The sequence below is a fragment of the Porites lutea genome, chromosome 8, assembly GCF_958299795.1.
Source record: "Porites lutea chromosome 8, jaPorLute2.1, whole genome shotgun sequence".
In the NCBI taxonomy this organism is placed as follows: Eukaryota; Metazoa; Cnidaria; class Anthozoa; order Scleractinia; family Poritidae; genus Porites; species Porites lutea.
The window spans coordinates 17,840,113-17,865,131 of record NC_133208.1 but is presented as its reverse complement, the minus strand read 5'-3'; the positions used below and the strand labels follow the sequence as shown (position 1 = coordinate 17,865,131).

General features: G+C 39.7%; 1 protein-coding gene across 1 annotated transcript in view; it reads right to left on the bottom strand.

The window, feature by feature from the left end:
* Positions 1-64: 64 nt before the first annotated feature.
* The window catches only part of LOC140945272 (stimulated by retinoic acid gene 6 protein-like), a 27,807-nt gene continuing 2,852 nt past the window's right edge, over positions 65-25,019 (bottom strand). Inside the window, exons 2-18 of the mRNA XM_073394321.1 lie at positions 24,472-24,557; positions 22,825-22,970; positions 19,823-19,943; positions 18,628-18,676; positions 16,940-17,092; positions 15,441-15,532; positions 13,895-13,956; positions 13,251-13,312; positions 12,165-12,261; positions 10,816-10,891; positions 10,217-10,292; positions 7,744-7,792; positions 7,302-7,425; positions 6,564-6,671; positions 3,565-3,728; positions 2,297-2,473; positions 65-808 (exon numbers count right to left, since the gene is read on the bottom strand). Coding sequence (XP_073250422.1) covers positions 618-808; positions 2,297-2,473; positions 3,565-3,728; positions 6,564-6,671; positions 7,302-7,425; positions 7,744-7,792; positions 10,217-10,292; positions 10,816-10,891; positions 12,165-12,261; positions 13,251-13,312; positions 13,895-13,956; positions 15,441-15,532; positions 16,940-17,092; positions 18,628-18,676; positions 19,823-19,943; positions 22,825-22,970; positions 24,472-24,557 — 1,833 coding nt within the window. The 3' untranslated portion in view covers positions 65-617. The remainder of the gene's footprint in view (positions 809-2,296; positions 2,474-3,564; positions 3,729-6,563; positions 6,672-7,301; positions 7,426-7,743; positions 7,793-10,216; positions 10,293-10,815; positions 10,892-12,164; positions 12,262-13,250; positions 13,313-13,894; positions 13,957-15,440; positions 15,533-16,939; positions 17,093-18,627; positions 18,677-19,822; positions 19,944-22,824; positions 22,971-24,471; positions 24,558-25,019) is intronic.

Genomic DNA, 25,019 nt, shown 5'->3' with positions numbered 1-25,019 from the left:
TTTTTTAGGATTACTAGGGGTGCATGTGAATTTGATTTTTGTTCAATTTCCCCTTGTGCGAATATTTGTTTTTTTGTACTTCGCCCGCCCTCACGCCACATAAGTTTTCTAATGGTTTGTCCCTACAGTTGTTAAACGAAATAAAGCGCGCTACTCCCTGAGGGATTCTATTAACAAACTAATTGTCGCGTACCAGCGAACTAACTTCATGAGAATAGCTTTAGTTATAGAGGAGCAGTTCTCTTAAACATGAGCCTGCCTTGTGATATGAGAGAGACTAAATCTCTCAGTCAGATCAAACGATTAGTTAATCTTTAATTTCTAATATAAGTATATAAGGCATTTTCATGAAAAACCGGCTTTAGTTAGCTTAGTGGTAGTTAGTTGTGAGGATAGTAAGTTATTTATAATTTTTAGAATCCTGATGGAATTTACCATATTCATATAAGTATTCCACACTCTACTCTTTGCTCACAATCCCCGCACCGATGGCAACTGATCGCTATCTCTTAAACAGATTCCAAGCCACCAACTGCAATCCATGATAACAATGAATGAGCAATATTCCCAGTTTGAAAAACTTCACCTAGAACAGCTTTCCTTCGAGAGCGAGTCACTTAAACAAGAGCGCTTACGTCGGCGCGAATACTAGTCAAGCTGACGGCCACCGTACTTTCAATGCCACCCTGCTTGCGATATTTGATGAGGGAAGGGTTACGTAGCAGCGTCATTGCAACAAGCCAGCGGTTCACTGCCTTCTGGGACAGGCGCGGCAAACGGGGCACACGAGTTATTACACCCATTGCACCTAGAACAAGAGAAAAGTTATTGTTCGCAGAGATTTCGTTTTCCGACGGCAAGCCTACTCCCCTGAGACTAGAAGGCGCGGACTCCACCCTCTCTTTTAAAGAATATTGGATATGATCAAAATCAGGTTATTCACGTGATATGACGACGTAGTCGGGCGTATGACGACTAAGATAAGGGGCAGGGTGTGTGGCACTGTCAAAGATTAATAATCTCAAATAGACGCTAGGGGCCTTGGTTTCAGTTTAAAAATAAGGGGTTACCCGAGCTCCCTGGGCCCTTCTTCTGGATCCTGCACTAATAGGCTCTTTAAGATCTGACCACGGCGACGGCAAAGAGAACGTCGCTTAAAAAGTGAATTTGAGTTCTTTGACTCTTTATCGCTATTATTCCTATCCACTTATCTGTTGCCAAATGTAGGTGAACCCTCCCGAAGTTGAGTTCCAAGGGACCATATCCAAGTTCCGAAAGAAAAATAACATTTCGTCGTTGTTTGTTTAATTACGTTCTCCACAAAATGCGAAATTAGGCATTTTCACGTCGTAGTCGTGCAAAAAGGGCAAAGAAATGTACAAAAAAGTGTGATGCACGTGCAAAGTTGTTGTTTTGCTTATTAAACCTTTTTTTTTTTTACGTTCTTGTTGCGGTCGCGTCGATGGATCTTAAAGTCCCTTATGAGCTTGCGTCAACTCTGAAACCGTATTTCGCGATGTTAGAAGGAAAGTATGACTATCGCGTTTTAAAAAGTCGCGATTTTCTCATTTTTCAATCTAGTTAAGACTAGCTGTTAAGAGTCAAATGAAAGGCACTGACAGATCAAAAATTCGACGATTGTCCAACTATCGTGAAAGTTTAGAGTACAGATCTATATAATTACCAATTATTGGACAAGGTTGAGCAAAATATCGTGATTTGTCTGTGGCGAGCAGATCAATTATTTTCCGAAGCCGAAGGCTGAGGCAAATGATTGATCTGCGATCTGCGAGTTCAATAATTGTTTTATCATTCGATCACCGAGTTTGTCTTTTTAATGAATATCCTTGGGAAGCGAAGCGATCTGCCATTTTCACGCAAGAGCAATCGCAAGAAGGAGAAAAGCACGGTTGCCTTTACGCATGAGCAGAATATTATTTGCAGCCAAACACAGTAGGACGGCATTACGCATGAGCAGACCATTATTTGTAGGCAGTTATTTGCAGGTCACGTGGTGGGCTCTCGGCCAATGAAAAGAAAGAAAAATTTGCTTCGATAGATAATGATATATGATAGTTGAAAATGAGGAAGAAAGTATAATAACACCGAAAATTCTAGCGAACAGGGGCATCATGCAGCTTTTTAAACATTGATGTATTAAATTTGGTCACGATTTTTTTTCGTTTTGTTTCTTTTTTTTACATAAAGAAATTCTCGAATTAGTGGTACATACAAACACTTAATTACTAAAGATTTTGCGGGCAAGGGCTCTCTCTTTAATATGTTATTGACATACCGGAAGCACTTCCAGTCACCCTGTATGAATCAAGTGGTGTGCAATGTTGGTTTTTTGGGGGGGCTTGCTCCGACCCGCAGTCTCTGTCTCTGTTTATCAGCAGTTGACAGAACATAAGCATGACGGGATGGCTGTGGGCCACAAGTACGTTAATGAAGCCGAGATATGCAATAAAACCTGAACGAGAAAGAAAATAGTTACATAATACACTCAATTCTCCCGTATGTACATGTAAGCGACCACCTAAAATGCGAGATTTAGTGGTCGTTTGTTGGAGGTGTTCACTCACGAGGAATTGACAAACAAGCAGTCTCTTTCAAGAGGAGGTCGATCCGAACACATCTACATTTTGGAAAATAACTCACTTCATTCAATGTCTAATTTACAATATGTGCAGTTTCATGTTGCCACTAAAAGGACATCGCATTCTCTTTCTAGTGTGGTACATACAACGAACATAGAGATGAAACCACGCGTTAAGTCGTTGCTTACAGGAAGATAAAACAATGGAAAATTCTAAGATCGTCATTTAACAAAGTGGTCGAGGTCACTTACAAGAGTTCGTCGTCTACGAGAGGTTCTAACTGAATTCATTTGCCTGGGAAAAATTAGGCGTTTTTGATCTGTGGTCGCTTAGGAGAAGTGGTCGCACGTGGAGGGTCGACTGCATTAGACTGCATGATAATTACGCCATCGAGCACTCTTGTCCAGTTTCTGCAAAGTTTTTTTTTACGATCTAACGAAAACAGCGTTCTGATTCCTCTTACGATTCCGTCACTTACGATTAACTAAACACTAGGTTGTCGGAGCGGAAGCAGAAGCGGATAGACTAAACTAATCACAAAGCGTGGGAATAAGTATTGTCATTGGTTTAGTCTTCCGCTTTTGCTTCCGACTAGGGAAATTTCACGGTAAACGACAGAGTGATAAGCGGAGTAAGAAGAAAATGGAAACGTACTGATAGTGTGACTCCGATTCTGTCGTGTTGATGACTTTCCTTAGACTTTCACTAGGTCATAAACGCTCTTTACGACACCGCTTACGACTCCGACTCCGACTCCGTCGCTAGTGAAAACCAGCCTTAATGAAATATACACTCTTGCTATTGTTCTACCCTGTTTTTAAAACAGGGAAACCATGTTTGTGTTTGCTACGCCTAGCTGTCGCCAACCCTGGTTTTCTGAAAAAATGGGGTGATGCTAACTACCAAGTCAATGTATTATGCCCTATTGTGTCGGGAGCGAAAGGTTTAAGCGTTTTCTACTTACCACGGTCGAAAGCCTGGTAGCCTGGCATCAAGGTCGTCCTGTCAATGCGAGAAAGAAACAGAACTCCCAAAACCGACCCAAACACAATGCGAAGGATGCAGGAAAAAATTCCAAGAAGGATGTTGTAGAAGAAAAAGAAGTACGACATGATGGAAAATAGTCGTCTGAAAAAAAAGCGAAATTCTCCAATTACCTGCTTGAAATATCGATTATGGAAGCACTCATTGGATCATCACTGACTCCAGAGCGCTTCCTCTTTTGGGCAAAACCAAGGTAGAGTCCTGCTTGTCCAAACGAAAACCAAACTTACGGCTCTGGAGTCGAGAATGTGGCTCATGCTACACTACTGCATTCTACTGGTGCTTTCCATTTGTCAGAACTGGACGGCCGGACCATTGCCGGATCCATAGGGTTTTTGCTGAAAAACCACCTCCTTCGTGCATACTATTTAGGATTTGACTAATCTGGCTGGATAGTTTTTATTAAAAGTGACATTCTCATTACGACGGAAATTGTCTGGTCGGTCAGTTCTGACAAATGGAAAGCACCCCAAGTCTTGATTACGGGTAAGAATTATTCAAGATTTATAGTTTAGCCTTTGTGTTAGTTGCATAGCGAATAATCCAGTTTCGAATTCGTCGTGGCCGCTGAATAAAAGCACTTAAGACTTATTTATACAGGGTTGGCCTTAGCCTCCCACGCAGGCGTTTTTAGGGAAGCTCGTTTTTCATCCCTCCCCACAAACGCCTGCTCAACCGAAAACAACATTCCTTTCCCATGCTTAGCCAATCACATTGTACTTTCCAAATTCTGGAAAGTTGACCTTGACCGCAAGGTAATCTGATAAATACTCGATCTGCATGAAACACTGGAAAAATTTTCTAACCTCCAGTGAATGTTAGATTCAGAGCGGCAAAAATAAGATTTAATGAAATTTTAGAATACTCCATGCACTTCATAACCTTAAGAAGGAAAGAAAAGAAGGAAAACAGTAACTGTAGGGTCACGTTTAAGTCGCGTTTAGCCTGTCAACACTTTATTGCTCAACTGTTTATTGGTCACTTACCACGCAAATAAAACAATGGGAAAGGAATGTTGTTTCCGGCTGGGCAGGCATTTGTGGGGAGGGATGAAAAACGAGCTCGCCTAAAAACGCCTGCGTGGGCGGCTAGGTTGGCCTCGACCTAGGGTAAAATATTTAGCAATTATTGATTGAGGCTGGGATCGATAACGGTATATTATCTCAGCAGCCTCGTTTCCTGGCAATATCCGGTTTGGCTATGTAGAGCGCTGCAGCCTAGCTGTTTACGACTGAGTAAACTAAACAAAAGTAGAATACACCGGCTTTCTGAAGACGTGAAATTTTCTAAAACTGAACGATACGCTAACAAAAATACATACTCGATTGCTCGATGGGTGTCATCTACCTTCTAAGTAGTATTTAAATGAATAATAAACCAACCAGTGAATTCGGCTTAATTCGAATGATGTGAAGAATTATGCAGATTTCCGGGAGCTGCCTCGAGGGTTTCATCATTCTTCACATCGTACAATAATCCAATACTGTGGTTGTTAAATGTCGGTTCGAGAACAATAGAGTTTATCAAATCCATAGAGTGAAACGCATATCAAACACTGAGGTTTAAGGAAGAACTGAAAAGAAGACCTTTTTATACCAAACAGTGCTTTGTAGTATTTAAGATTCTAACCATAACCTGCAAAGCACTGAATAGAATTGCCCCGTCCTACATTTGTGATCTACTACAGGTCCATCACCCCAACAGAAATCTTCGTTCTGCATCCAGGGGTCTGTCATTGGTAGAACCTAATCATCAGACACAGGCATAAGGTGCTCGCTCTTTCTTTGTAGCTGCACCTACTCTTGCCAGTAGACATTAAAAGCGCGCAAACTTTGCTTCTCTTTAAAAGAAAGCTCAAAACATCTTTATTTAATCAATTTTAATTTAGTTTGTATATCTATTATTTTTTATTTCTTACATTTGTAGAGCGCGCTGAGATTATGTGGCTGCGTTCTAGAAGAATTTCACTATTATCATCATTGTTATTATTATTATTATTATTATTATCATTATTATTATTATATATTATATTATATTATTATTATTATTATTTATTATTATTATTATTATTATTGTCTCTATTATCACAGTCTTTGCTGGTGTTCTTTTTGTGCATCAGCCGGGCGCAAACCATGCACCTAGAGCGTCAGTCACTCAAGTCAATCATTCTGTTCATACACTGAGCACCTTTCTAGGGATTCGTGCAGATCCCAGCATGCAGATCTTTTGAATCTCTGTCATACTAGCTCTCTCTGATACTTTCTTGATGTTTTCTACCATACCCTTCTTCACTGTACCAAGCGCACCAACAACCACAGGGATCACTACGGTTTTCATATGCCACATTCTCTGTATTTCTAGTTCTAGGTCTTTGTACTTGCATTTTTTTTTCAGTTTCCTTCAGTGCGATATTTCTATCTGATGGAACAGTCATATCAACAAGTTTGCAGGTGGAATTCACTGAATCTTTAACGATGACATCTGGTCTGTTCGCTGTTATAGTTCTATCAGTATTGACTGGCATGTCCCACATGATGGTAATGTTTTTATCTTTATTGTGTATCACGGTCTCTGGTTCGTGTTCGTACCATTTGTCTGTAATCTCTATATCATGATCTTTACATATGCTCCAATGGAGATATGCTGCAGCATTATTGTGCCTGGAGATGTACTCTGTTTTGGCTAATACCTCACATCCAGATACAATATGATCCACTGTCTCTTCATGTTGCGAACACAATCTGCATTTGCTCTCCACTTGCTGGCCACATATTACTTTCTGGTAGTTTCTGGTGTTTATTGCCTTATTATTATTATTATTATTATTATTATTATTATTATTATTATTATTATTATTATTATTATTATTATTATTATTATTATTATTATTATTATTATTATTATTATTACTATTATTACCTGTTATCCACATTGATGGTTATATTCGGAAATTCCCCATCACGGAAAATACAAGTTGCAAGAAACATTTGAAAGAGCAACAAGACCACAGCCATACTGATTGAGGGTCTGAAAGATGCAAATAGATAAATTAAACAAACAACATGAACATACAAAATGTGTAAGTAGTGAAAATAATGTCTGTTTCGCAAAAAAGGCGGGAGAACAAAACAGAAGAGGTAGTCGAGTGTGTCCTCCTGCACTTCTTTCGTGCTCTAGCTACTTCCTAAGTGCTTTACAACAAAACAGAGCACAGTTGAGGCTTCTTTATTTGTGTTATGATAAAAATTCCGTTAAATCCCCACGCATTACCTTCAAATGTTCAAAACAAACTATTGGCAGATGGCGTGACAGCTTTAGCTCCGGGTTTTATTCTCTCGTAAAGCACACTTTTTCAACCAATCAGGGCGCGTTACATCTGAACGTTATTATAACATTGTTTAAAGTACTATTTAAATGTTTATTGTTGAAAGCTTTTTAGTGCATCCACTTGGCTTGAGAGCTAAATAACCAGACAATTATACAAAGTTAAGTGGTTCATTCATTCATCATGATCGTTATCATACTTCTAACCATATTTTGCCTATGTACATGACGTCACGAAAGTACATGTATACCGTTGTGATTGCGACGTGATTATTAGCCACCGCAAAAAACATTCTTTCAATTCCATGTCAATAGAGTGATGATAATACTTACAGCACTGCCAGCCCAAGATCTTTTATTTCAGCCCACATTTCTGGGGAGATCTGCTTTGCATATTTGAAGAAAAATCCAAGTATACAAAACAAAAACGTTAAGAATGTTCCAAAAGTGAGGAAGCCTATACAATGACAAGTTAAAAATAGGTTAGAAGGTTAAATAATATAAGTCAGACTGTGAAAACCATTCTTTCGTTAAATAAAAACGACTGAAATAACAGCATATCTTTTATTAATACCAAAAGATCGGAAAAATAAATAATCTAGTCTATACACTGAAGCATCCTGAGCTCACTCATTATATTGAGCCTGGTATTATATGTTTCAGGATCGATCCTAATAAGATGCTAGTTTTGCGGCTAAAATTTTATTTCAATTACAATTTTCTACAACTTTGATCAAACGTTAACCGGCTCCTAAGTACTAGCAAAGACTTATACCAATGAGTGTATAAGCAATCTGGTATCCGGAGAATCGAAGGCTTTTCCCCTGAAAGACAAGCATGAAAAGAAGTATATTAAGCAGGGGTCCACTCCGGGGAGTACTCAATGGATGCTTGGGTAGAGGTGTGCCGCGAAGGAATTTCTGACCCTGTTTAGACCAAAAATCGTTTATTTAGCTTCCCTGTTTAAGACAAGAGACCTCATTTCAGGACCCTGATTCATTTCATCTCGCGTACAAACAGCAAAAATAGAAACAAAACTACAAATAGAGCAAAAATGTCCAATAAACTGTACACAAAAGCAAGATTGTAGTACTTACAGCGCGGTTATAAAGCTTATTAAAGCGACATCACGAGGTTTTGTTTGCCGTTTTTCACTGAATTTTGCCTCGCTAGTTTTCTAGTTATCAGAAAAGGTTGTTGTCAATAATTGCATTTAGCTTTCAATATTAAATAAACAACACGAATCAGTTTTCCAGCACTGAGTCGGTTATCGCCGTTTTCATTTCCTTCTTTATAACTCGTTGCTCAAATCGCCTTCTTATTCAAATTCAATTCAAGCCCTAAAAATTGCTATGTGTAATTGGCTCTTTTTACAAAGCCTTTCTGCAGTTTTCATCCCGCTCGATTGAATAAATCTTTAAGCAAGTTTTGAATTATCTAGCCGAAGAAAATCCTTGCTGTATATATTTCCTGGGACTTTTAATATCAAGCTCGTCAATTCTTTTATCCTTGTTTGACACTCAGATTATGAATTGTCTAGCAAGACACAAAAACCTTTTTTTATTCTAAAAGAGAGCAGTAAGTGCCATAGTATAAATTACCGAGCCAAAAAATGTTGTAATGTTTTATTTTGTTTGCAATCGATCACGCATCAACACGAACGCGTCCTACTTCAACACGCATAGGTTGAAGAGCAGTCTGGTTGAAGAGTGAAGGAAAATTTTCCTGAAACTTTTAAATCTCGGTAGGAAAAAATAGAAATGTTATTCACCGGCCTAGGTCGGTCCGTATTGGGTGAAACTGTGCGCTCGGTCTGAGTACCACGGCCGAGGGCGGTACTCAAGACCTCGGGCACAGTTTCTCCCAATACGGACCTTCCCGCCAGTAAAAAACATATATATCTTTTCTGACATTTAGCATTGCTTCCGTAAACGACGTGGCTGCGACATCCAACTTCTCCTTTTAAACGATGGACTCGCTAGTGCCCTTGACCAAAGAAAGCAGACTGATGTAGTCATGATGGATTTATGTAAAGCACTTGACAAGGTCCCTCATCAGAGGCTGTTACATTACCACAACATGGTTCACAAGGTTCTATCCTTGGTTGGACAGAATGTTTCTTAACCCAGCGCTCTCAGCGAGTTTCCCTGGAAAACTTTAGATCTGAAGGGTTCTCAATAACATCTTGTGTACCAGCCACAAGGCACCGTTTTAGGCCCGTTATTTTTTCTCATTTTCATCAACGACATCCATAATAACACAGACTCTCATATGAGACTCTTTGCAGACGACTGTCTTATTTATAGGATCATCATTTTTCCAGATGACTGCCTCAAGCTACAGAAAGATCTATCAGTCCTATGTCAGTGGGAGAGCAAATGGCAGATGGAATTTAATAAATCCAGGTGCTATGTCGTTCACATGTCCCATAAGAGGCAACCTACGAGAACTATATACCATTTGCAAGACACGCCACTAGAGATGTCTTCCATACAAAAATATTTAGGAGTTGATCTGCCCACTGACTTGGACTAGAGTCATAACATCAACTCAATTACCACCAGAGCGACCAGGACTCTTGGTTTACTTCGCCGTAATCTGAAACCCTGTTCACCCCACATCAAGGATATTGCTTAAAAGACCCTAGTCAGACCGCAGCTTGAATATTGTAGTGTAATATGGGACCCTTATGAGAGAGGCGACATTTTCTCTCTGGAGAAAGTGCAACGGCGAGCAACACGCTTTGTTACAAGACTACAATAGGGATTCAAGCGTAACAAACATGACTAGTACAATCGGATTGCAGTCCCTTGAAGAACGAAGAGCAATGGTCCGCCTGACTCTTATGTACAAAATTGTACACGATCTAGTTGATATCTCCACTGCAACCCTTTGTTCATTGGACGCTAAACGCGTCATGTCTTCTCATCTGCCATTCTGCAATCTAATAAAACTTTTATCGATCTTCCTTCTTCCCTTGCGCAATCCCTGAATGGAACTCGTTACCTTTGACATTACGCAGTACTACCTCAGATCAGTTATTCAAATATGGACTATCTCAGTTGGAAATCACTGAGATCTCTCATTATTACGTTTAATGCCGCCAACCACCCCCGTATCTTACATCGCATCTGAGAGATTACACAGTTACAATTTAGATTTAGATTTAGACTCCGACGTGTTCTGGTGACCAGTTGCAGTACGGGTTTAAAGACGCATAATTATTTTGGTTATTTGCCAAAACCTACCACCAGTTTAGAAGGGGAAGCAACCACATCTTGCGAAATCTTTCGTCGGCCTCCATACAGGTGTAGGACATGCTCCCTGCAACAAATAAGACATGCATAGATTTAAAGCTACTGTCTATTTCATTTAGTAATAGTCTTAATTGACCGTGTTTCAGAGATGTTTCGAGTTGATTATCACGATTGATACAAATTCAGTAAGAAAACATTTTTTTAGATACCAGTTAACAATGAAAAAACAGATTTCATCGCTTCCCTGGCACATTTGCTTCACCTATCGTTTAAAATATCTCCTTTTGAAACTATCGCAAAAGGGGACGCCACATTGATTCCTATTACAAAACAGTGAATAGCCAAGGATATTCCTAATTACATGAGCCCACCAAAACGTGCGAGAACTACTGATTTGGTAAATACTTTTAGCCAATGTCACATACAATTTCTTGCTCCTTGGAAACAGAAGATAAGATAATTTTTCAAACTTGACGTCTAAGTTAACTTCCCCCAAGTTGTTGATAAATCGCGACTTACAAAGGCAACAAAGACCCCCCACCCCCCCCCCCCCCTTCTATAATAGGTAAATATCACCATCCTTTTTTTACCTGTGGCACTTCATGAAATGCAGCAGCAACATAGCAATCACCAACGCTGACACAGCAATACCTCCCTGAAAGCTGTCTGGAAACAAATTCGAAACGTTGAACAGTCAACCCTTGCACTACAAACATCTAGCTATTATGGACTTTAGGAAACAGCAAATATTACGCAGCAATTTCTCCCACCGTTCGACTTAAACGAAAACAGGCGAGGAAAACGGCTCTCGCCATAACAGACGCTTTCATCCTGACAGCACAGTTTAATTGTAACAATTAATTGTAACATTAATTTGTAACAATTTAATTGTAACATAACATGAGAAATGAGAAACATGAGAAATTACTGCAATTTGATTGGCTTAGAGCAGTGGTATATCAGCTCAATTTGAAATACCTACATGTGAAAATTACAAACCTTTTGCGGGTAGTAGTATAAACAAATAATAGCATGATTTGTACGTGATATTTGGCATAAATACCACTCGTGATATTTCAAAATTGTCTCAAATTTAACTCGCCCGACGGCTCGTGAAATTACATATAACAATTTTGAAATATCACTCGTGGTATTTATGCCAAATATCACTACTAATCATGCTATTACCTATACTAATAAGGCCCCGTTTATATGGAGAAAACCTGTCCCAGGCAGAAGGGTCAACCTCCCAGCCGAGTTCATCTTTAGCGGGTGTTTGTACGAGAAAAAGGATGACCCCTTTCCCCGAGCCGAAAGCGCTCGCACGGCTCGCGCATGCTCTGGTTGCCCCGATTTGACCGGGTTGACGCCGCTGGGCGAGCCAAAGTGTCTTCTTTTGGAGAAGAGTTGGCCCGGCTATGAGGATGTCCCTACCATCCCAAAAGGATAACCCGGCTACGCAGGTCATCCTTCTAGCTCCAAGATGGTGGGGAAAGCGATCGAAAAATTACGCGAAAACCGCGTGGGGGAGACAGAGTAGTGGAGCCTGTAACCATTATGTTTAATACCTCATTCCGATCTACTAGAGAGATTCTCTCTAGTGGTATACCAGCTCCTGGTATACCCTTTGATTAGTCAATTAACGTTTACTTCAACATTTACACCAATTTCGCTCAGCGGGCGCAGAGTCTAACAAAAATTTCGAGCTCGTAAAACCCTCATACACCGCACCCTATAACGTTTTGACTCGAGAAACAGCTTTTCCGAAAGAGGGCGGGGTATTGGGTGGATTGAGGCATTTAAAAAGAGGATTATACTAAGACTGTGCAAAACCCTGACTAAAGAGCGATGAAATTCTGAGCAAGGATATTCTAGGTTGGTACTGCTCACCAAAATGTCTCATAATATAGTATGTGGCAAAAGGTGTCATTTTCCTTACCTAGCATAACGCCGAACATAACCCTTAAAGTTTCATTTGCCATTGTCCTGATCGATTTCTTTAAAGTGCCAAGCTCACCAAGAATAGAAACGGACAACTGTAAAAAAAGTAGATTGAAAAAAAAAAAAAAAAAAAAAAAACCATTGAGATACAGAAAAGTTACAAAATATGTTCACTTTACCATGTCCGACCCTGCGTCTCCCAACACAAAACAATCAAACAGACAGAACCAACACGACCAAAAACAGAAAATAAAAATTTCTCGACCGGGAGTCGAACCCCGAACCTACAGCATTCAAGATTATACCCTTGACGACTGTGCCATAAATTAAAATTATCTCTAAACTTTTCCCTCATGAAATCCTGCCGGTAGCCGCGTTTATCACGAATTGTAAGATATATTCGAGGAAAATAAGCAGGATTTTGACTAACCTGAGATAAGGCCCAATTTGAGCGGTTCTCATACATTCTCTCTAACGGCTACCGCTGAAATTGGGCTCTCTTTTCGTTTCTCCATTGCCCGCCGGAATGTTATTTACAAAGCGAAACGAAAATAGAGCCTGATCTCAGGTTAGGTTTTGACGGTAAAAGCCGTACTTACTTCGTCGCAAAACCGTCGCGAAGTCTCTTGCTGACGGCGTTGTACAGTTTGCAGTTCTCCGCATTTAAATGAGGAGAATCGGCTGCGATTCACAAACAGAATTTTTTTTTTACAGAGGATGAATAACCATGTCAGCTTATCATGAATAAAATATAATAGTGCACCCAGTGCTTGTCGTGTTGCTTCGAATCTTAATGCAACTCGACGTCACAGTCACAGTCGATGACGTTCTTGCTACTACCAACCGAAAATCAAGGTATACAAATATATATAATTTGGAAGAAAGAGAATTCTTCTACCAGTAAGCTCAGAAAAAATTCCGAGCTCAAAGCCGACTCGTATTTCTGCCTTCCTCTGCGATCCACGCACGTTTACCGCGCGATGCGAATTTCGATGAAATAATTAACTCGCTCCGCCAGCGCGAGGAACAAAAATATTTAATAATTATCAAATAAATATTGAAATGATAAAGGGCTTGAGCTTACCTGAAAGATAACGATCGCAGCAACTACCAGAGTTGAAATAAGTTGTGTCGAAAATTTGAAGTCTGAAACAACAGGATTCTTTTTCTTAGGCAAAAAGCTTAATTTAAATACCGTAAAATTCCGAAAACTGAAGCCCCTCCATGTATAAGCCCCTCCAAAAATCGTAACGCAAAAAAACCTTCGTTAAATCGCGCCTCCAAATATAAGCCCCTCGGGGGGCTTGTACTTGGAATTTGCCCTCGAATACAAAGAAAATGAAGCAAAAATGGTAAATTTCCTTCCCACTACAATCTAGCCCAATCGATTTTGAAACGCAAATTTCCCTCCGCAGGGTTAACTTGATTGATTTTTTATTTTTTTATTCACTTTTTTTTTTACGTTCCAGGTTGTATATAATAAATATTATATAGAAGAAGACGGTGCATAGGGCTTATATGGGGTCCAGGCTCTCCTGGATTAGTTTACAGTTCGAGAAATCAAGACTCTACTCTATAGGTTAAATCATAAGAAAAGCACCAGCAAGCTATATGAGCATCAACTCAGCATTAGATGGAAATAAGTGTCGGTTGAAATTGTGTCTATTATGGATTTTGTATAACCATTTCAGTTTTAGCATTAAAAAAGTACGATGATGTTAAACAAACCTGCTCTTGACCTGTAAATAAAATGAATCAGCCTCATATACCACTTTTCGTCTTCTCCAGCACTGTTAAAAAAATAATTAACTTTTAAAGTCCATGAAGTTGATCGTTCGCTTGCGCTGCAGAAAACTTTTGCCGTCCCCTGTTGGTCTGAAATGTCATCCGTCTCTTCGACCCCCGTCCCCCCCCCCCCCCCCCACAGTGGTTTGAAGTGGGGGGGGGGGGTGGGAAGAGACGGGTGACATTTCAGACTAGTCTGCTTTAATTCTGAAACTTTCTCCACTGCTCTATTGCTTTCAATCGATGAGAGGGCGCTATAATGGATATTACATGACTGCGTAGAGAATCGCCGAGAGTTACAATACTTTTTGACTCGAGAAGAGAACTTTTCTTTATCTCCAAGCGGCTTTATGAGGTTCTATTTACTAGGAGTAATCGAAGCTTAGGAGAGTGCGTTCGACAAGTTTGTTAGCTATTTATCTAATTAAAAGGTGTACTGGTAGCAGTTGGCTAAACCTCTAAGTAAAGTAACAACGGTCAAACACTAACTATGACCGTCAGGATATTCTTTTGCACTGTAGGATGGCGGAAAAAATTGGCTAAAAATTGGGATACAGAAAATTAAAGTCATCTGAAAAGTTTATTGATTGAGATGTCAGAGCGTCGCGTATCACTTTAAGCCCTTGTTGCGTGACGCTATAGGTTAACACGACTCACGTACTTAGTACTCTTTTCCAAATACAACGCACCCCGAATTAGTGAGATGAAAAGGTCAACGCTTCACCGTTCAACTTCTTGTATAATTTTAAAAAAATGGTGAGAAACAAAAGCGTATACAACGCTGTAAATAGCTTTTAAAAGCGAAAAGATGTAATTTGTTTTTGAATTGAGTTAATTATAATGATCGATTTGAGCTCATAAAAACAAATACAGGGCGCAGAACACATTGTTGCACATGATATCTACACATCCGTTTATCTTAGAATTGAGTTTTTCCTATGTAAAAAACCTTAATTGAGCATTACGAGAAAAATAACAAACGAACCTGAAGTAAACAGAAAATCGCCAATATTTCATCTGTGAACGAGTGTTAAAAAATAGATACCAGTTCCCGGCCGAGAAAAACTGTTACCAACATAGCATCAACGATCAAGAAAATCATGAACAACGCTTTCATACGAAGACGATCAAAAAAAGATGAACAACGCTTAACGAAGACGGTCAAGAAAAAGATGAAAAACGCCTTACGAAGACAGGAACGCCATGACCACGAATCACCACGTGAGTTAGAGCGTCAAAGTGAGGCAAAACGTAAGCAAGCGCCTCAAAGCGGGGCAAATGTGTGTCGACACAAGTGCAATCTCAAAAAATCTCGCCTATTAATTGCACAGGACACCTAACAGAAATTAAGGGTTGCGTTCTCGTACCTCGAACGCAATTATATAGCCACCAATGAAGTATCAAATCGTTTCATTTTATGGATCCGAATTTTCCCACTTACTGTAATTCCTCTGTTCCCATTTTCTCAAATCAATTGTTTAATACTCACGGTCTAAGAAGGGGCATCCGATTAAATAGCTGCCGGACGTAACATATTCCTGGTTCTTTAATCAAAGAAGTGTCATCAGCTTCGAAAATTCTCTACAGGATGAAAAAACAAACAAACAAACAAACAAACTTTATTAAACCGGTTGACTGTCAGAATTTCCCACTTTTTTAAGATCATGGCGTCTTGGGCGCTCTTTCTCTAAAACAGGGACACCCAACGACTGAATGTTCCCAAATACGTCAGAAGTGCCTCAAATGATTTCCTCTATGCTTTAGAAGCCTGTTGTGTAATTTAGAGTTCAGTTCCCTGAGGCTCAACATTGTGTTCGGTGGGGAAGCGGTCACAACAACCTTTTTTAAATAGAAAATTAGTGCTTAGCTCATCAGCTGTTAAATCAGTACGTGTACGCCATGTATGTCTGGCGGCACACTGATAAATCCCAAATATTTTTGTGTTTTTACATATCAGCAGATTTGGGCTGAGCTTTGGCAATGACGACCCGGACGGCAACGACATCTTTACCTCGTCCGCTGTTTCTTTCTTCACCGCGATTATTCGAATCTGCTCAGGATGTTTCATTTATTACAAGTGAAATTTTGAATTTGAAAGCAAACGAAAAACAGCACCAGTGCTTAGAGAAGGAGGGAAAAAGTCACGGTTAGGTTATTCTAGTAGGTAAAAGAAAATCTCTTTTCATATTCTAGTCGTGCAGAAGACGCTAAGCTTTAGGTGGGCGGCATACTTAGATCACGGAGTATTTGTGTTAAGGTGTTTATCAAACAATAAATTTATCACGGCTATTGAAAATGTAAGGTTTGAAATATATTTACGTGTTATTTGAATTTAAACATACTAAATTCTTTACTTCTCACGGAGATTTTTTGCTCAACACCACACTTTAAGTTCCTGGTCTAGATCGCGCAAAATTCAGCTTTTATCGATTTCAAAGTTTTTTGTTTAATGTTGTCACAGTGATATCGATTTTACTTTAACTGCGTTTTGACAAACGTTAATTCATAGTCACTTTTAAGGCGATTGAAAAATATTGGTATGGTCTACGAAAAACTGTATTGAAACACCTTGATCTAAGCATCCGCACACCTAAAGCTTGCACGGGGCGAACGCTTAAAGAGGGCATTCATAAGATTAAGAGATTAGCGCATGGTAAAGCCCAAATACACGCGAGCTTCACTCAACCTATAATAGGGACTTTAAGATACACCGTTTCCGTGCACGGGTAGGGGTAATTTACCACTACGCGCAGCTGTAAAAACGGGTAGATTGCCTCTTATCCAGGAGAAACGGGTAGGCTACCATGTAGAACGGTGATGCCATTATCAGAGCTGGGAAATCATGGTCGCCTTTTGTACAACTGCGTGGCAAACATGTCCGCCTACCCGTACCTTTAGGCAGCAACCGTGTATCTTAAAGTCCCTATTGTGAGTCGTTTTTGGCTATGTTTAATATTTTTCAACATTTATCTCCACTGAGAATCTTACCTCGATAAAGCCATTAGTGGAGCCGACCCGGAACCATTTTCGGCGGACTTGAAGATACAGTAAAACAGCAAATCGTACCATGACAAACAGAAGGCATGCGTAGGTTGGAACAAATCCCAGAACATAAATGGATAACAATCTTTTGACTTCACCCTTTAGACACAATTACAACAGCTTTTACATTATATATCCATTAAACGCAAATGATATACATCACTTATAAGGTCAACAATCTGGACAACTCTAAACTGATTTCTGGGGTCTTCGCCCGCACACATTGTTCTCAAATATTGTAACTTCGGAGATCAAAACAATCCACGCCCCTCCACTTTCTCCTCCAGTCAAAGTTGGGGTGTCTTGATATCTTCCTTGCCAAATAATTATCACAGGCCGTTGTTTTACCGTGTTCTGGCTCTTTGATTGGCCATTTTGATCGTGTTGTATCGAAGTTTCGAAGTTGGTCAAGTCCCATAATGCAATTTGACAAAAACTCTAAACCCAGTCTCGTGCGCCACTTTAAACTAAGTGGCCAAATACGGTTAGCATTAGATCCCATCGGCCTAACCCCTTTGGACATCTTATAAAGTTTACACAACGTAGTATTCTTTATAGCTTCCACACCACTTACATTAAATTTCCAAGTCTCTTGAAATTTCTGCTTAGAAAATGTTCATGAAAGTGTAAGTCCGTCAATTTTTCAGGAATATCCAGAGTAGCGTGAATAGGAATCGAACCCGCAGCATAGAGTCCACAGTCCACCATTTATACCACTACGTCACTAAGGATTTGCTGCTGAGAGTAGACTTGATTTGAAGTTATACAGCAACAACCCTAACCCTAAATAGAAGCTAGCCGTTCCGAGACAGTGCCCAACCTTCAACACTACTTTCAGTGCTTAACCCTAATCACTTTAGTCAGTGCTCGAAACCGAAGCGATAAGGATTACTACGTTGTGTAAACGTCATAAAGGGGCTTATGGGTGTTTGGGCCAACGGGAACTAATCCTAACCGGCCAACACTGCCTATCCTGAAAAGAGCGTTTTCACATGACGTCACGGTGGCCATATTGGTGAAAACAAAAACAATGAAACGGCGGCCATGTTGGTGTAACAAGAAAATCCTCTGAGAGTCGAGCACGTTTTCTTGTGTAAACGCTTTCTCTTATTAATTAAATTAGGACTGATGCTGGCCACGTGAGCGAAAACGTTCTATAGTACTTCCAGACTGTTCATTGTGTACTTTATGACCACATGAAGCAACACATCGAGAAGCAAGAAAACTTAAGACAAACCCTGTGATCCACTGTCACTGAGTATATAGTGATCACTGAGTATAAAGTGATCTCATAAATTTACTTTCGGTTGTTAAAATTCTAAAGGTTAACGTCCTTACCTTCTACAAGGCTCTCAGCGAGATTGCAGAAAGCCTATATATCCTGCCACGTATTACCTATTACATGTCAGGCATTCTTAAATAACGTACTTTCATACGTGCCATTTTTTACATCGTGTTCGGTCGTTTCACCGCGAAATTTTGTTCCATTAAAATCGGTTTTGAAAAAAAAAAATGCACATCTGAAGAAGGACCTACATGCAGCCTTGTGGCTCTTCTGGAAAATGAATCAAGGTCTGAAGAGTTAGAAGAAGTCTCCTTGAAGTTAAATAAAACAGTTGAAAATAAACTCTTACATGATACGAACTCCAGCACTGGAAATTTATTCCAAGTTTGAAAAAGAACCTGGAAGCAGAAAAGAAAAAAAAAAAAGACATTTTATAAGCAGGTCAGAGTAAATGGAAGTATGTAGGCTATATCGTTTTTAATGAACAACTGTATTACAAATTTTTACCCCAGTCCGTAGTGAGGGTTGGTTGGGGGCGCAATTGATCATTTCCGGTTCCTGGGTTGTGTCACGAGTAGGAAAGGGATTCTCTTTTGTATTAATATCAAAATCGACAATAAGGTAAACACAAGCACAATACTTTTAAGATTGATCGGAAAACATTAAAAGACAATACAGTGATAAGAATTGTATGAGTAGGAGAGAAGTTAATTATGCATTGATTATAGTAATATGCCTTACAGATGAAGAACGTTTCCACTTGTGGTTTCAGGCCAGTGAGAAAGGAAACAGCAAATGATAAACTATTAGGGAAGGATTCGCTTCATGAGTGTTGCAATGCGCTGGAAAATTTCTCAATTTGGTGCCTTTCTGTCAAATTTAACCTGCGAAATAGGGTTCCGTGCTGGCAGAAGATGTTAACGAAAAATTAGCTGTAGGGTAGCTAGGCCTTTCCTTGGACTTGTTTGTATTGTTTCGACGAGGATTTCTTTGCTTGTATTTTCCTCGGGAATTTGTGCCAGCATGATTAGCGTCACTATTGCCATCATCATCGTCATCACATCCGCATCATTCTAGTCCTCCTCCTCCTCATCATCACCACCATCATCATCATCATCATCATCATCATCATCATCATCTTCATCATAACCATCATCATCACCATCTCCACCACCACCACCATCATCATCATCATCATCATCAACATCACCATCACCACCACCATCATCATCGCCCTCCTCGTCGTTATCATCAGGTGGATCTCAACTGGCCTTCAAAGAACACTCTTCACATTCCCTTGCTCTTAAAACGGACTTTTAGCTCCTCCAAACTGCGTTCCCCTAGCAGATTCTCATGTAAGTTCTTCCCGACCACTAAACCAAGTGATGGTTGCCAAAACAGAACGTGCTTAATTTATTCTCTTGTAACCTAATTCAAAATATACGTTTAAAAGAATTCCCCATGAGTGACTTCTGATAACCTAAACGTAGGACCCCCCTAGAGTACCGAGTATCCCTAGGGTTTTAAGTAATTCTATGTCTGACCTTATAGCGACGTAAAGAAATCCAAGAGAAGCTCCAACTAGTTTGTACTTTGTTGTAAGGCAGGCAAAAAATGGGTAGAACAAGATTCCATACACAAGAACAGCAATGAGGCCATGAAAAACTGTAAATTAAAGTACATAAGACCATAGGGCGTCATGTCAAAGAGAAACATACTACACCACATTAGAAATTTGGACTACATTCTCCGCTCATTTAGTTTAGAGAATCAAGTAGATCTCGAAAAGTTAAATATTCACCGTATCCGATAAATTATGGACAAACGAAATTAGCTGCAGCCTAGTTTCAAGAGTTTTGACAGTTACGTATTGCAAAATTTGCATTTTTCTTTAAAATGTTTTATTTCTATATTACAGGTAAGTGATTGGAATTTGGCATTTCACTTAATTTAGCATTATTTTATCAAATCTATCATAACTGTTAATACTCCAGGCTTTTTAAGTACTATTTTGAGGAAAACGTGAATCAAAATAACTAAATGACGTAATAAGCATTGTCTTAAATTTCTCTTGGGACGATTGTGATACCCAGGGGAAATTAAAAACAAAGTTTATGTAAATTTTAAGGGGCAACAAGGCCTGTTATGGTTTTTAAGCAAAATAAAATTCACATTTGAATAATTAATTCAAAATGTCACATTCAAGATGGCGGATGGTTCCAGTCCTTTCTTTGATAATAAATAGGGAGCTTAAGCAACGACGACGGCGACGTCAACGAGAACGGAAAAAATAGGCAAAACAACAACTTTGCACGTGCATCACGCTTTTTTGTACATATCTTTGCAGTCACTGCACGACTGCGTCGTGGAAGTGCCTTATTTAACGTTTTTGCCGAGGACGTGAACGAGAGAACGACTTTCTTTTTCTTTTCCTGAACTTCGATGCGGTCTTTTAGAATTAAACTCCAGAAAAAAATTGCCAACATTTGACGATACGAACGAGATGGAATAAGCGCGACAAAGTTTGAAGCAGTGCGAATTCACCCTTAAGTGACGAGTTCGTAGCCGTCGCCGTCGTTGTTGCTTAAGCTCCCTTATAACGTCGTCATGATAACGTCGCTGCTATTGTTAAAGATTCTGAATGTGTTAGCTAACTTCATCTTCTTCAACTTTATCGGACACGTTCATATTTAAGTGGTAACACTTTTTACCTATTTTTAGGGGAAAGAATGGTGAAATACGGATTTAAGCCAATAAATTCAACAATATGAAATCCAATGACTTCACATCATGTCATTGTAAAATGACAACAAAATTATTTCTATATGTTCAAAATGATAAGTATATTATATATGCTGTACAGTCGACTCTCTCTTAACGCAGTTAACGAACACCTCGGTGAAACGGACACCTACAGTTGGTCCCTGCCTTTCTCGGTCACTCCTTTTAGTTGACTCTGTATGCTACACAAGGCTCCTATGTGCTGCTCTAAACGTAAGCTGGAGAGATTACATATCGAACAAGGAGCTCTACGGGGATCTGTCTCCAATTTCAACAAGTCTCTAGATACGTCGGCTGCAGTTTAGTGGCCACTGTTGGAGAAGCAAGAATGAGACTGTTTGCCAACTACTTCTTTGGGATCCAAAACACGCTAGATCCTGAAGGGGTGCCCAGCAACAACATTTATTGATCAACTAGAGAGTGACAGCAGTCTTTCGAGGCAGGATCTTGCATCTGTCATGGCCACCAGAAGGGAATGGGACAGACTTGATAAGACCGAAGTAATATAGATAAATAGATAGATAGACAGACAGACAGACAGACAGACAGACAGACAGACAGACAGACAGACAGACAGACAGACAGATAGATAGATAGATAGATAGACAGACAGACAGACAGACAGACAGACAGACAGACAGACAGACAGACAGACAGATAGATAGATAGATAGATAGATAGATAGATAGATAGATAGATAGATAGATAGATAGATAGATAGATAGATAGATAGATAGATAGATAGATAGATAGATAGATAGATAGATAGACAGACAGATAGACATCACTTTTAGACGAACACTCAGAGCCGGCCCCAAAAGTGTCCGTCTTAGAGAGAGTTAACTGTAAAACCGGTAAAACAGCCACTAAACTTTATTTTGTCAGAACTGGCCGGCTGGACCATTGCCCGAACAGTCAGTAAGCAAATGAACGAATCGGCTTTTTCCGAAAAGTTTTGGCTGAAAAACCATCTCCTTCGCGCATAGTATTTAGGATTTGACTTATCTGGCTGGATAGTGTTGATTAAAAGTGAAATTCTCATTACCATGGGAATGGTCTGGCCGGTCAGTTCTGACAAATGCAAAGCGCCCTAAGGTTTTCGGCTTATGGAGGTGTCCATTAAGAGAGAGTAGATTGTATAGCGTTCTAGCGGTTTTAATTTGAAGCCTGTTGACTCATTTTTTGTTCACTATCTGGCGAAAGAGGACCAAACTGTCAGGAAAAAACGTTGTTTACAAGTAGGGCTGACTGTGCGCGCCGCCTTTGGTTCCTAATGCCGTTTGGGTATGCGCAGAAGGCCAAATTTCGTTTTAGGGTTTCAATTGACACTGCTCCTCTATTTTAACTTTCCCTTTTTTCCTCGCCGCTTCTTTCACTTCCCCCCCTTTTTTCCATGGGAAAAGTTTTTCAGCGGACTATGGGGAAGGGGGGAAATTAGTTCAAGGAAGTACAGGCTGCGGTTCTGGAATAAATTTGATGGGCTACTGAAATATGCGAAAATTTATGCTCTGATGTAGATTTCTCTAAAACAAGGTGGGTACTTTGCTTAACCCTTTAAGCCTTAAGAGTGATCAGCATCGAATTTCTCCTTGTAAGATAAATGCTTTGTAAAACAGAGTGGTCGTGAGATCACACAAGATGAATTTGATTGATATTTTATCAACTTCTCCCCACTTGTTCTGTAGAAAATGAATAGGCGCAACTAATGAAAATTCAAATTTTGATCTTAGGGTTTAAAGGGTTAACGGATTACTCTGCTTCCCACCTTTGACCCAGGCGGGGCCGCCTAGAGGAAATAAGCCAGTTTTTCCCTCGGTGAATATTCGCAGACAAGTACTGGCCGTGGCTCCAAAGGTAGCGGCGATAGTGAACCTGTTGCTGTAGCTAAAACTACGCAGAAAGTTGATTGGTCTGAGGATGGATACAAACAAACAAAAAGCAAACAACGTATTGATTTATACGGTCAATGGCGTGACATAAATCCAAAAATATTTTGCCACTGATCTTTTCAAGCAATGTAAGAATTATTTTTTGAACATTTGCAGGCGCCAGCTTGTTTTGGACACCAAACATTAAGCCCCGTGCAAACAGACGCAACAATGTTGGCCAACATTTCTCAACATTGTTGGATGTTACATGTTGTGTCCGTTTGCACACCCTGTTGCGTGTTGTTACGCGCTGTTGGGATCGGAGTCGTTGCGCAAAGTTTGAAACCGGTCAAACTTTTAAGCCAACAACTCCCAACATTTCTTTTATTCCGTGATCGTCGAAGCGCAACAATGTTGGATCCGTGTGCGTAGCTCTTCCAACATTGCGCATTATACATGGTCTCCTTGGCGTTTACAAAGTCTTATGGGTTGTATGCTGCCCACGATGCACTGCAGGTCCCAACATTGTCGGGAGTTATCGCATCCTTTTGCAGACCACTGCCAACCCGGACGCAGCAATTCCTAACACTGTTGGCAACATTGTTGGCCCAAGTTTGCTCGTATCTTTAAATGTAAAATTTATTGGACATATCAAAAAGGCCTACTCTGGGACCATAAAACAACTAAGATCACCTTAAGAGGAAATTTATGTGTAGGATGTTTAGACTGATGGCAGCAGGGAATCGTGGCATGTTTACTTTTCTTGAAAAATGTCATCAAATAGGACTCGTTTTTGAAGAAGCGGCAGCATTCTGAAAAGATTGACTCAAGAACTACAGTCGACTCCCGATAACTCGAACCCTCGCTAACTCGAACTTCGCGCTTACTCGAACCAAAATCGATTGCCCCCGGATTTTCTTCATACATTTACTGTAATTTTACCTTCCGTAACTGGAACCCGCGATAACTCAAACCTCCCAGTAACTCGAAGTAAGTTTGTTTCCTTCAGCGGAATTTGTCTATATGACTTTACGCTCGATAACTCGAACTGTGTTTTAAGACCTTTTAATCGCGTGACAAGCCAAAAAAGTGTACTCAAGTTCGGAACATTAAAGTGATTTGAAAGCAACCCGTGTGTTCTCTGTCCTTACTTTTGTGCCTGTCCAGTTTAATACAGTATCCAGCTCTGTGTATTAAGAAAGCTTTGTTGCTTAACTCCTTTTTCAAAACTAATATCAATAAATCTACTTGCTGCCCTTCAAGTGAAGTGTGCATGACACTTGCATCCCTTATTCCCAAGTCCCATCCATTTCCTTATTTCCGTTTTTTTCCTTCGAACTCCCGATAACTCGAACCTTTTTCGATTTCCCTAAAATGTTCGAGTTATCGGGAGTCGACTTTAGTCTCTATATTTACAAAATAGACGATGTACAACTCATACATCATTTAGTTTATGGAAAACGACAGAAATGGGTAAATATTATATTGTTTACAAATAGTTCAGTTGAGTGTCGGAACCCTAAACCGCTTAAAAGAACACTTACACCAGTAGCCCTGGATGTCCATTGTAGAATTCAAGTTCAAGTTTTTTCCTTCTTTTGAGACATGCCAAAACAACAATAATGGCAAGCTAGAAAAGAAAAAAATTGTGAAGTAAAACATTGTCACATGGTAAATAATAAGCTCCGTGATCAGCTAAAAATTTGACCATCCAAGCAAGTCACATATCACACTGTATTGTATCGCGATATATCTACAGTATATGCACCACAAAAACGATCATTATTATAAGAGAGTTTTAGATCGGAGTTTACCGCGAACCTCTAACCGCGGTTTGCGGTTACCCGTTTGCGGTTCGACGTTCAAACATAATTCGATTTAGATTGGCGGTGGATTAGATTACGGCTGCCATTTTGAATCAGCAGCCATGAATGGCACTTGTTTTCAAGATCAAATAGGATTTATCAAATTCAGCATTTCGCAAGAATTTGTGCCTCTGTTAATAGAAGACTTGCTCCACAAGATTTTTGTATCATTAAGTGGGATAAAACAAGAATTATACGCTAAAAGGTTTCAGGTAAATGATATACGT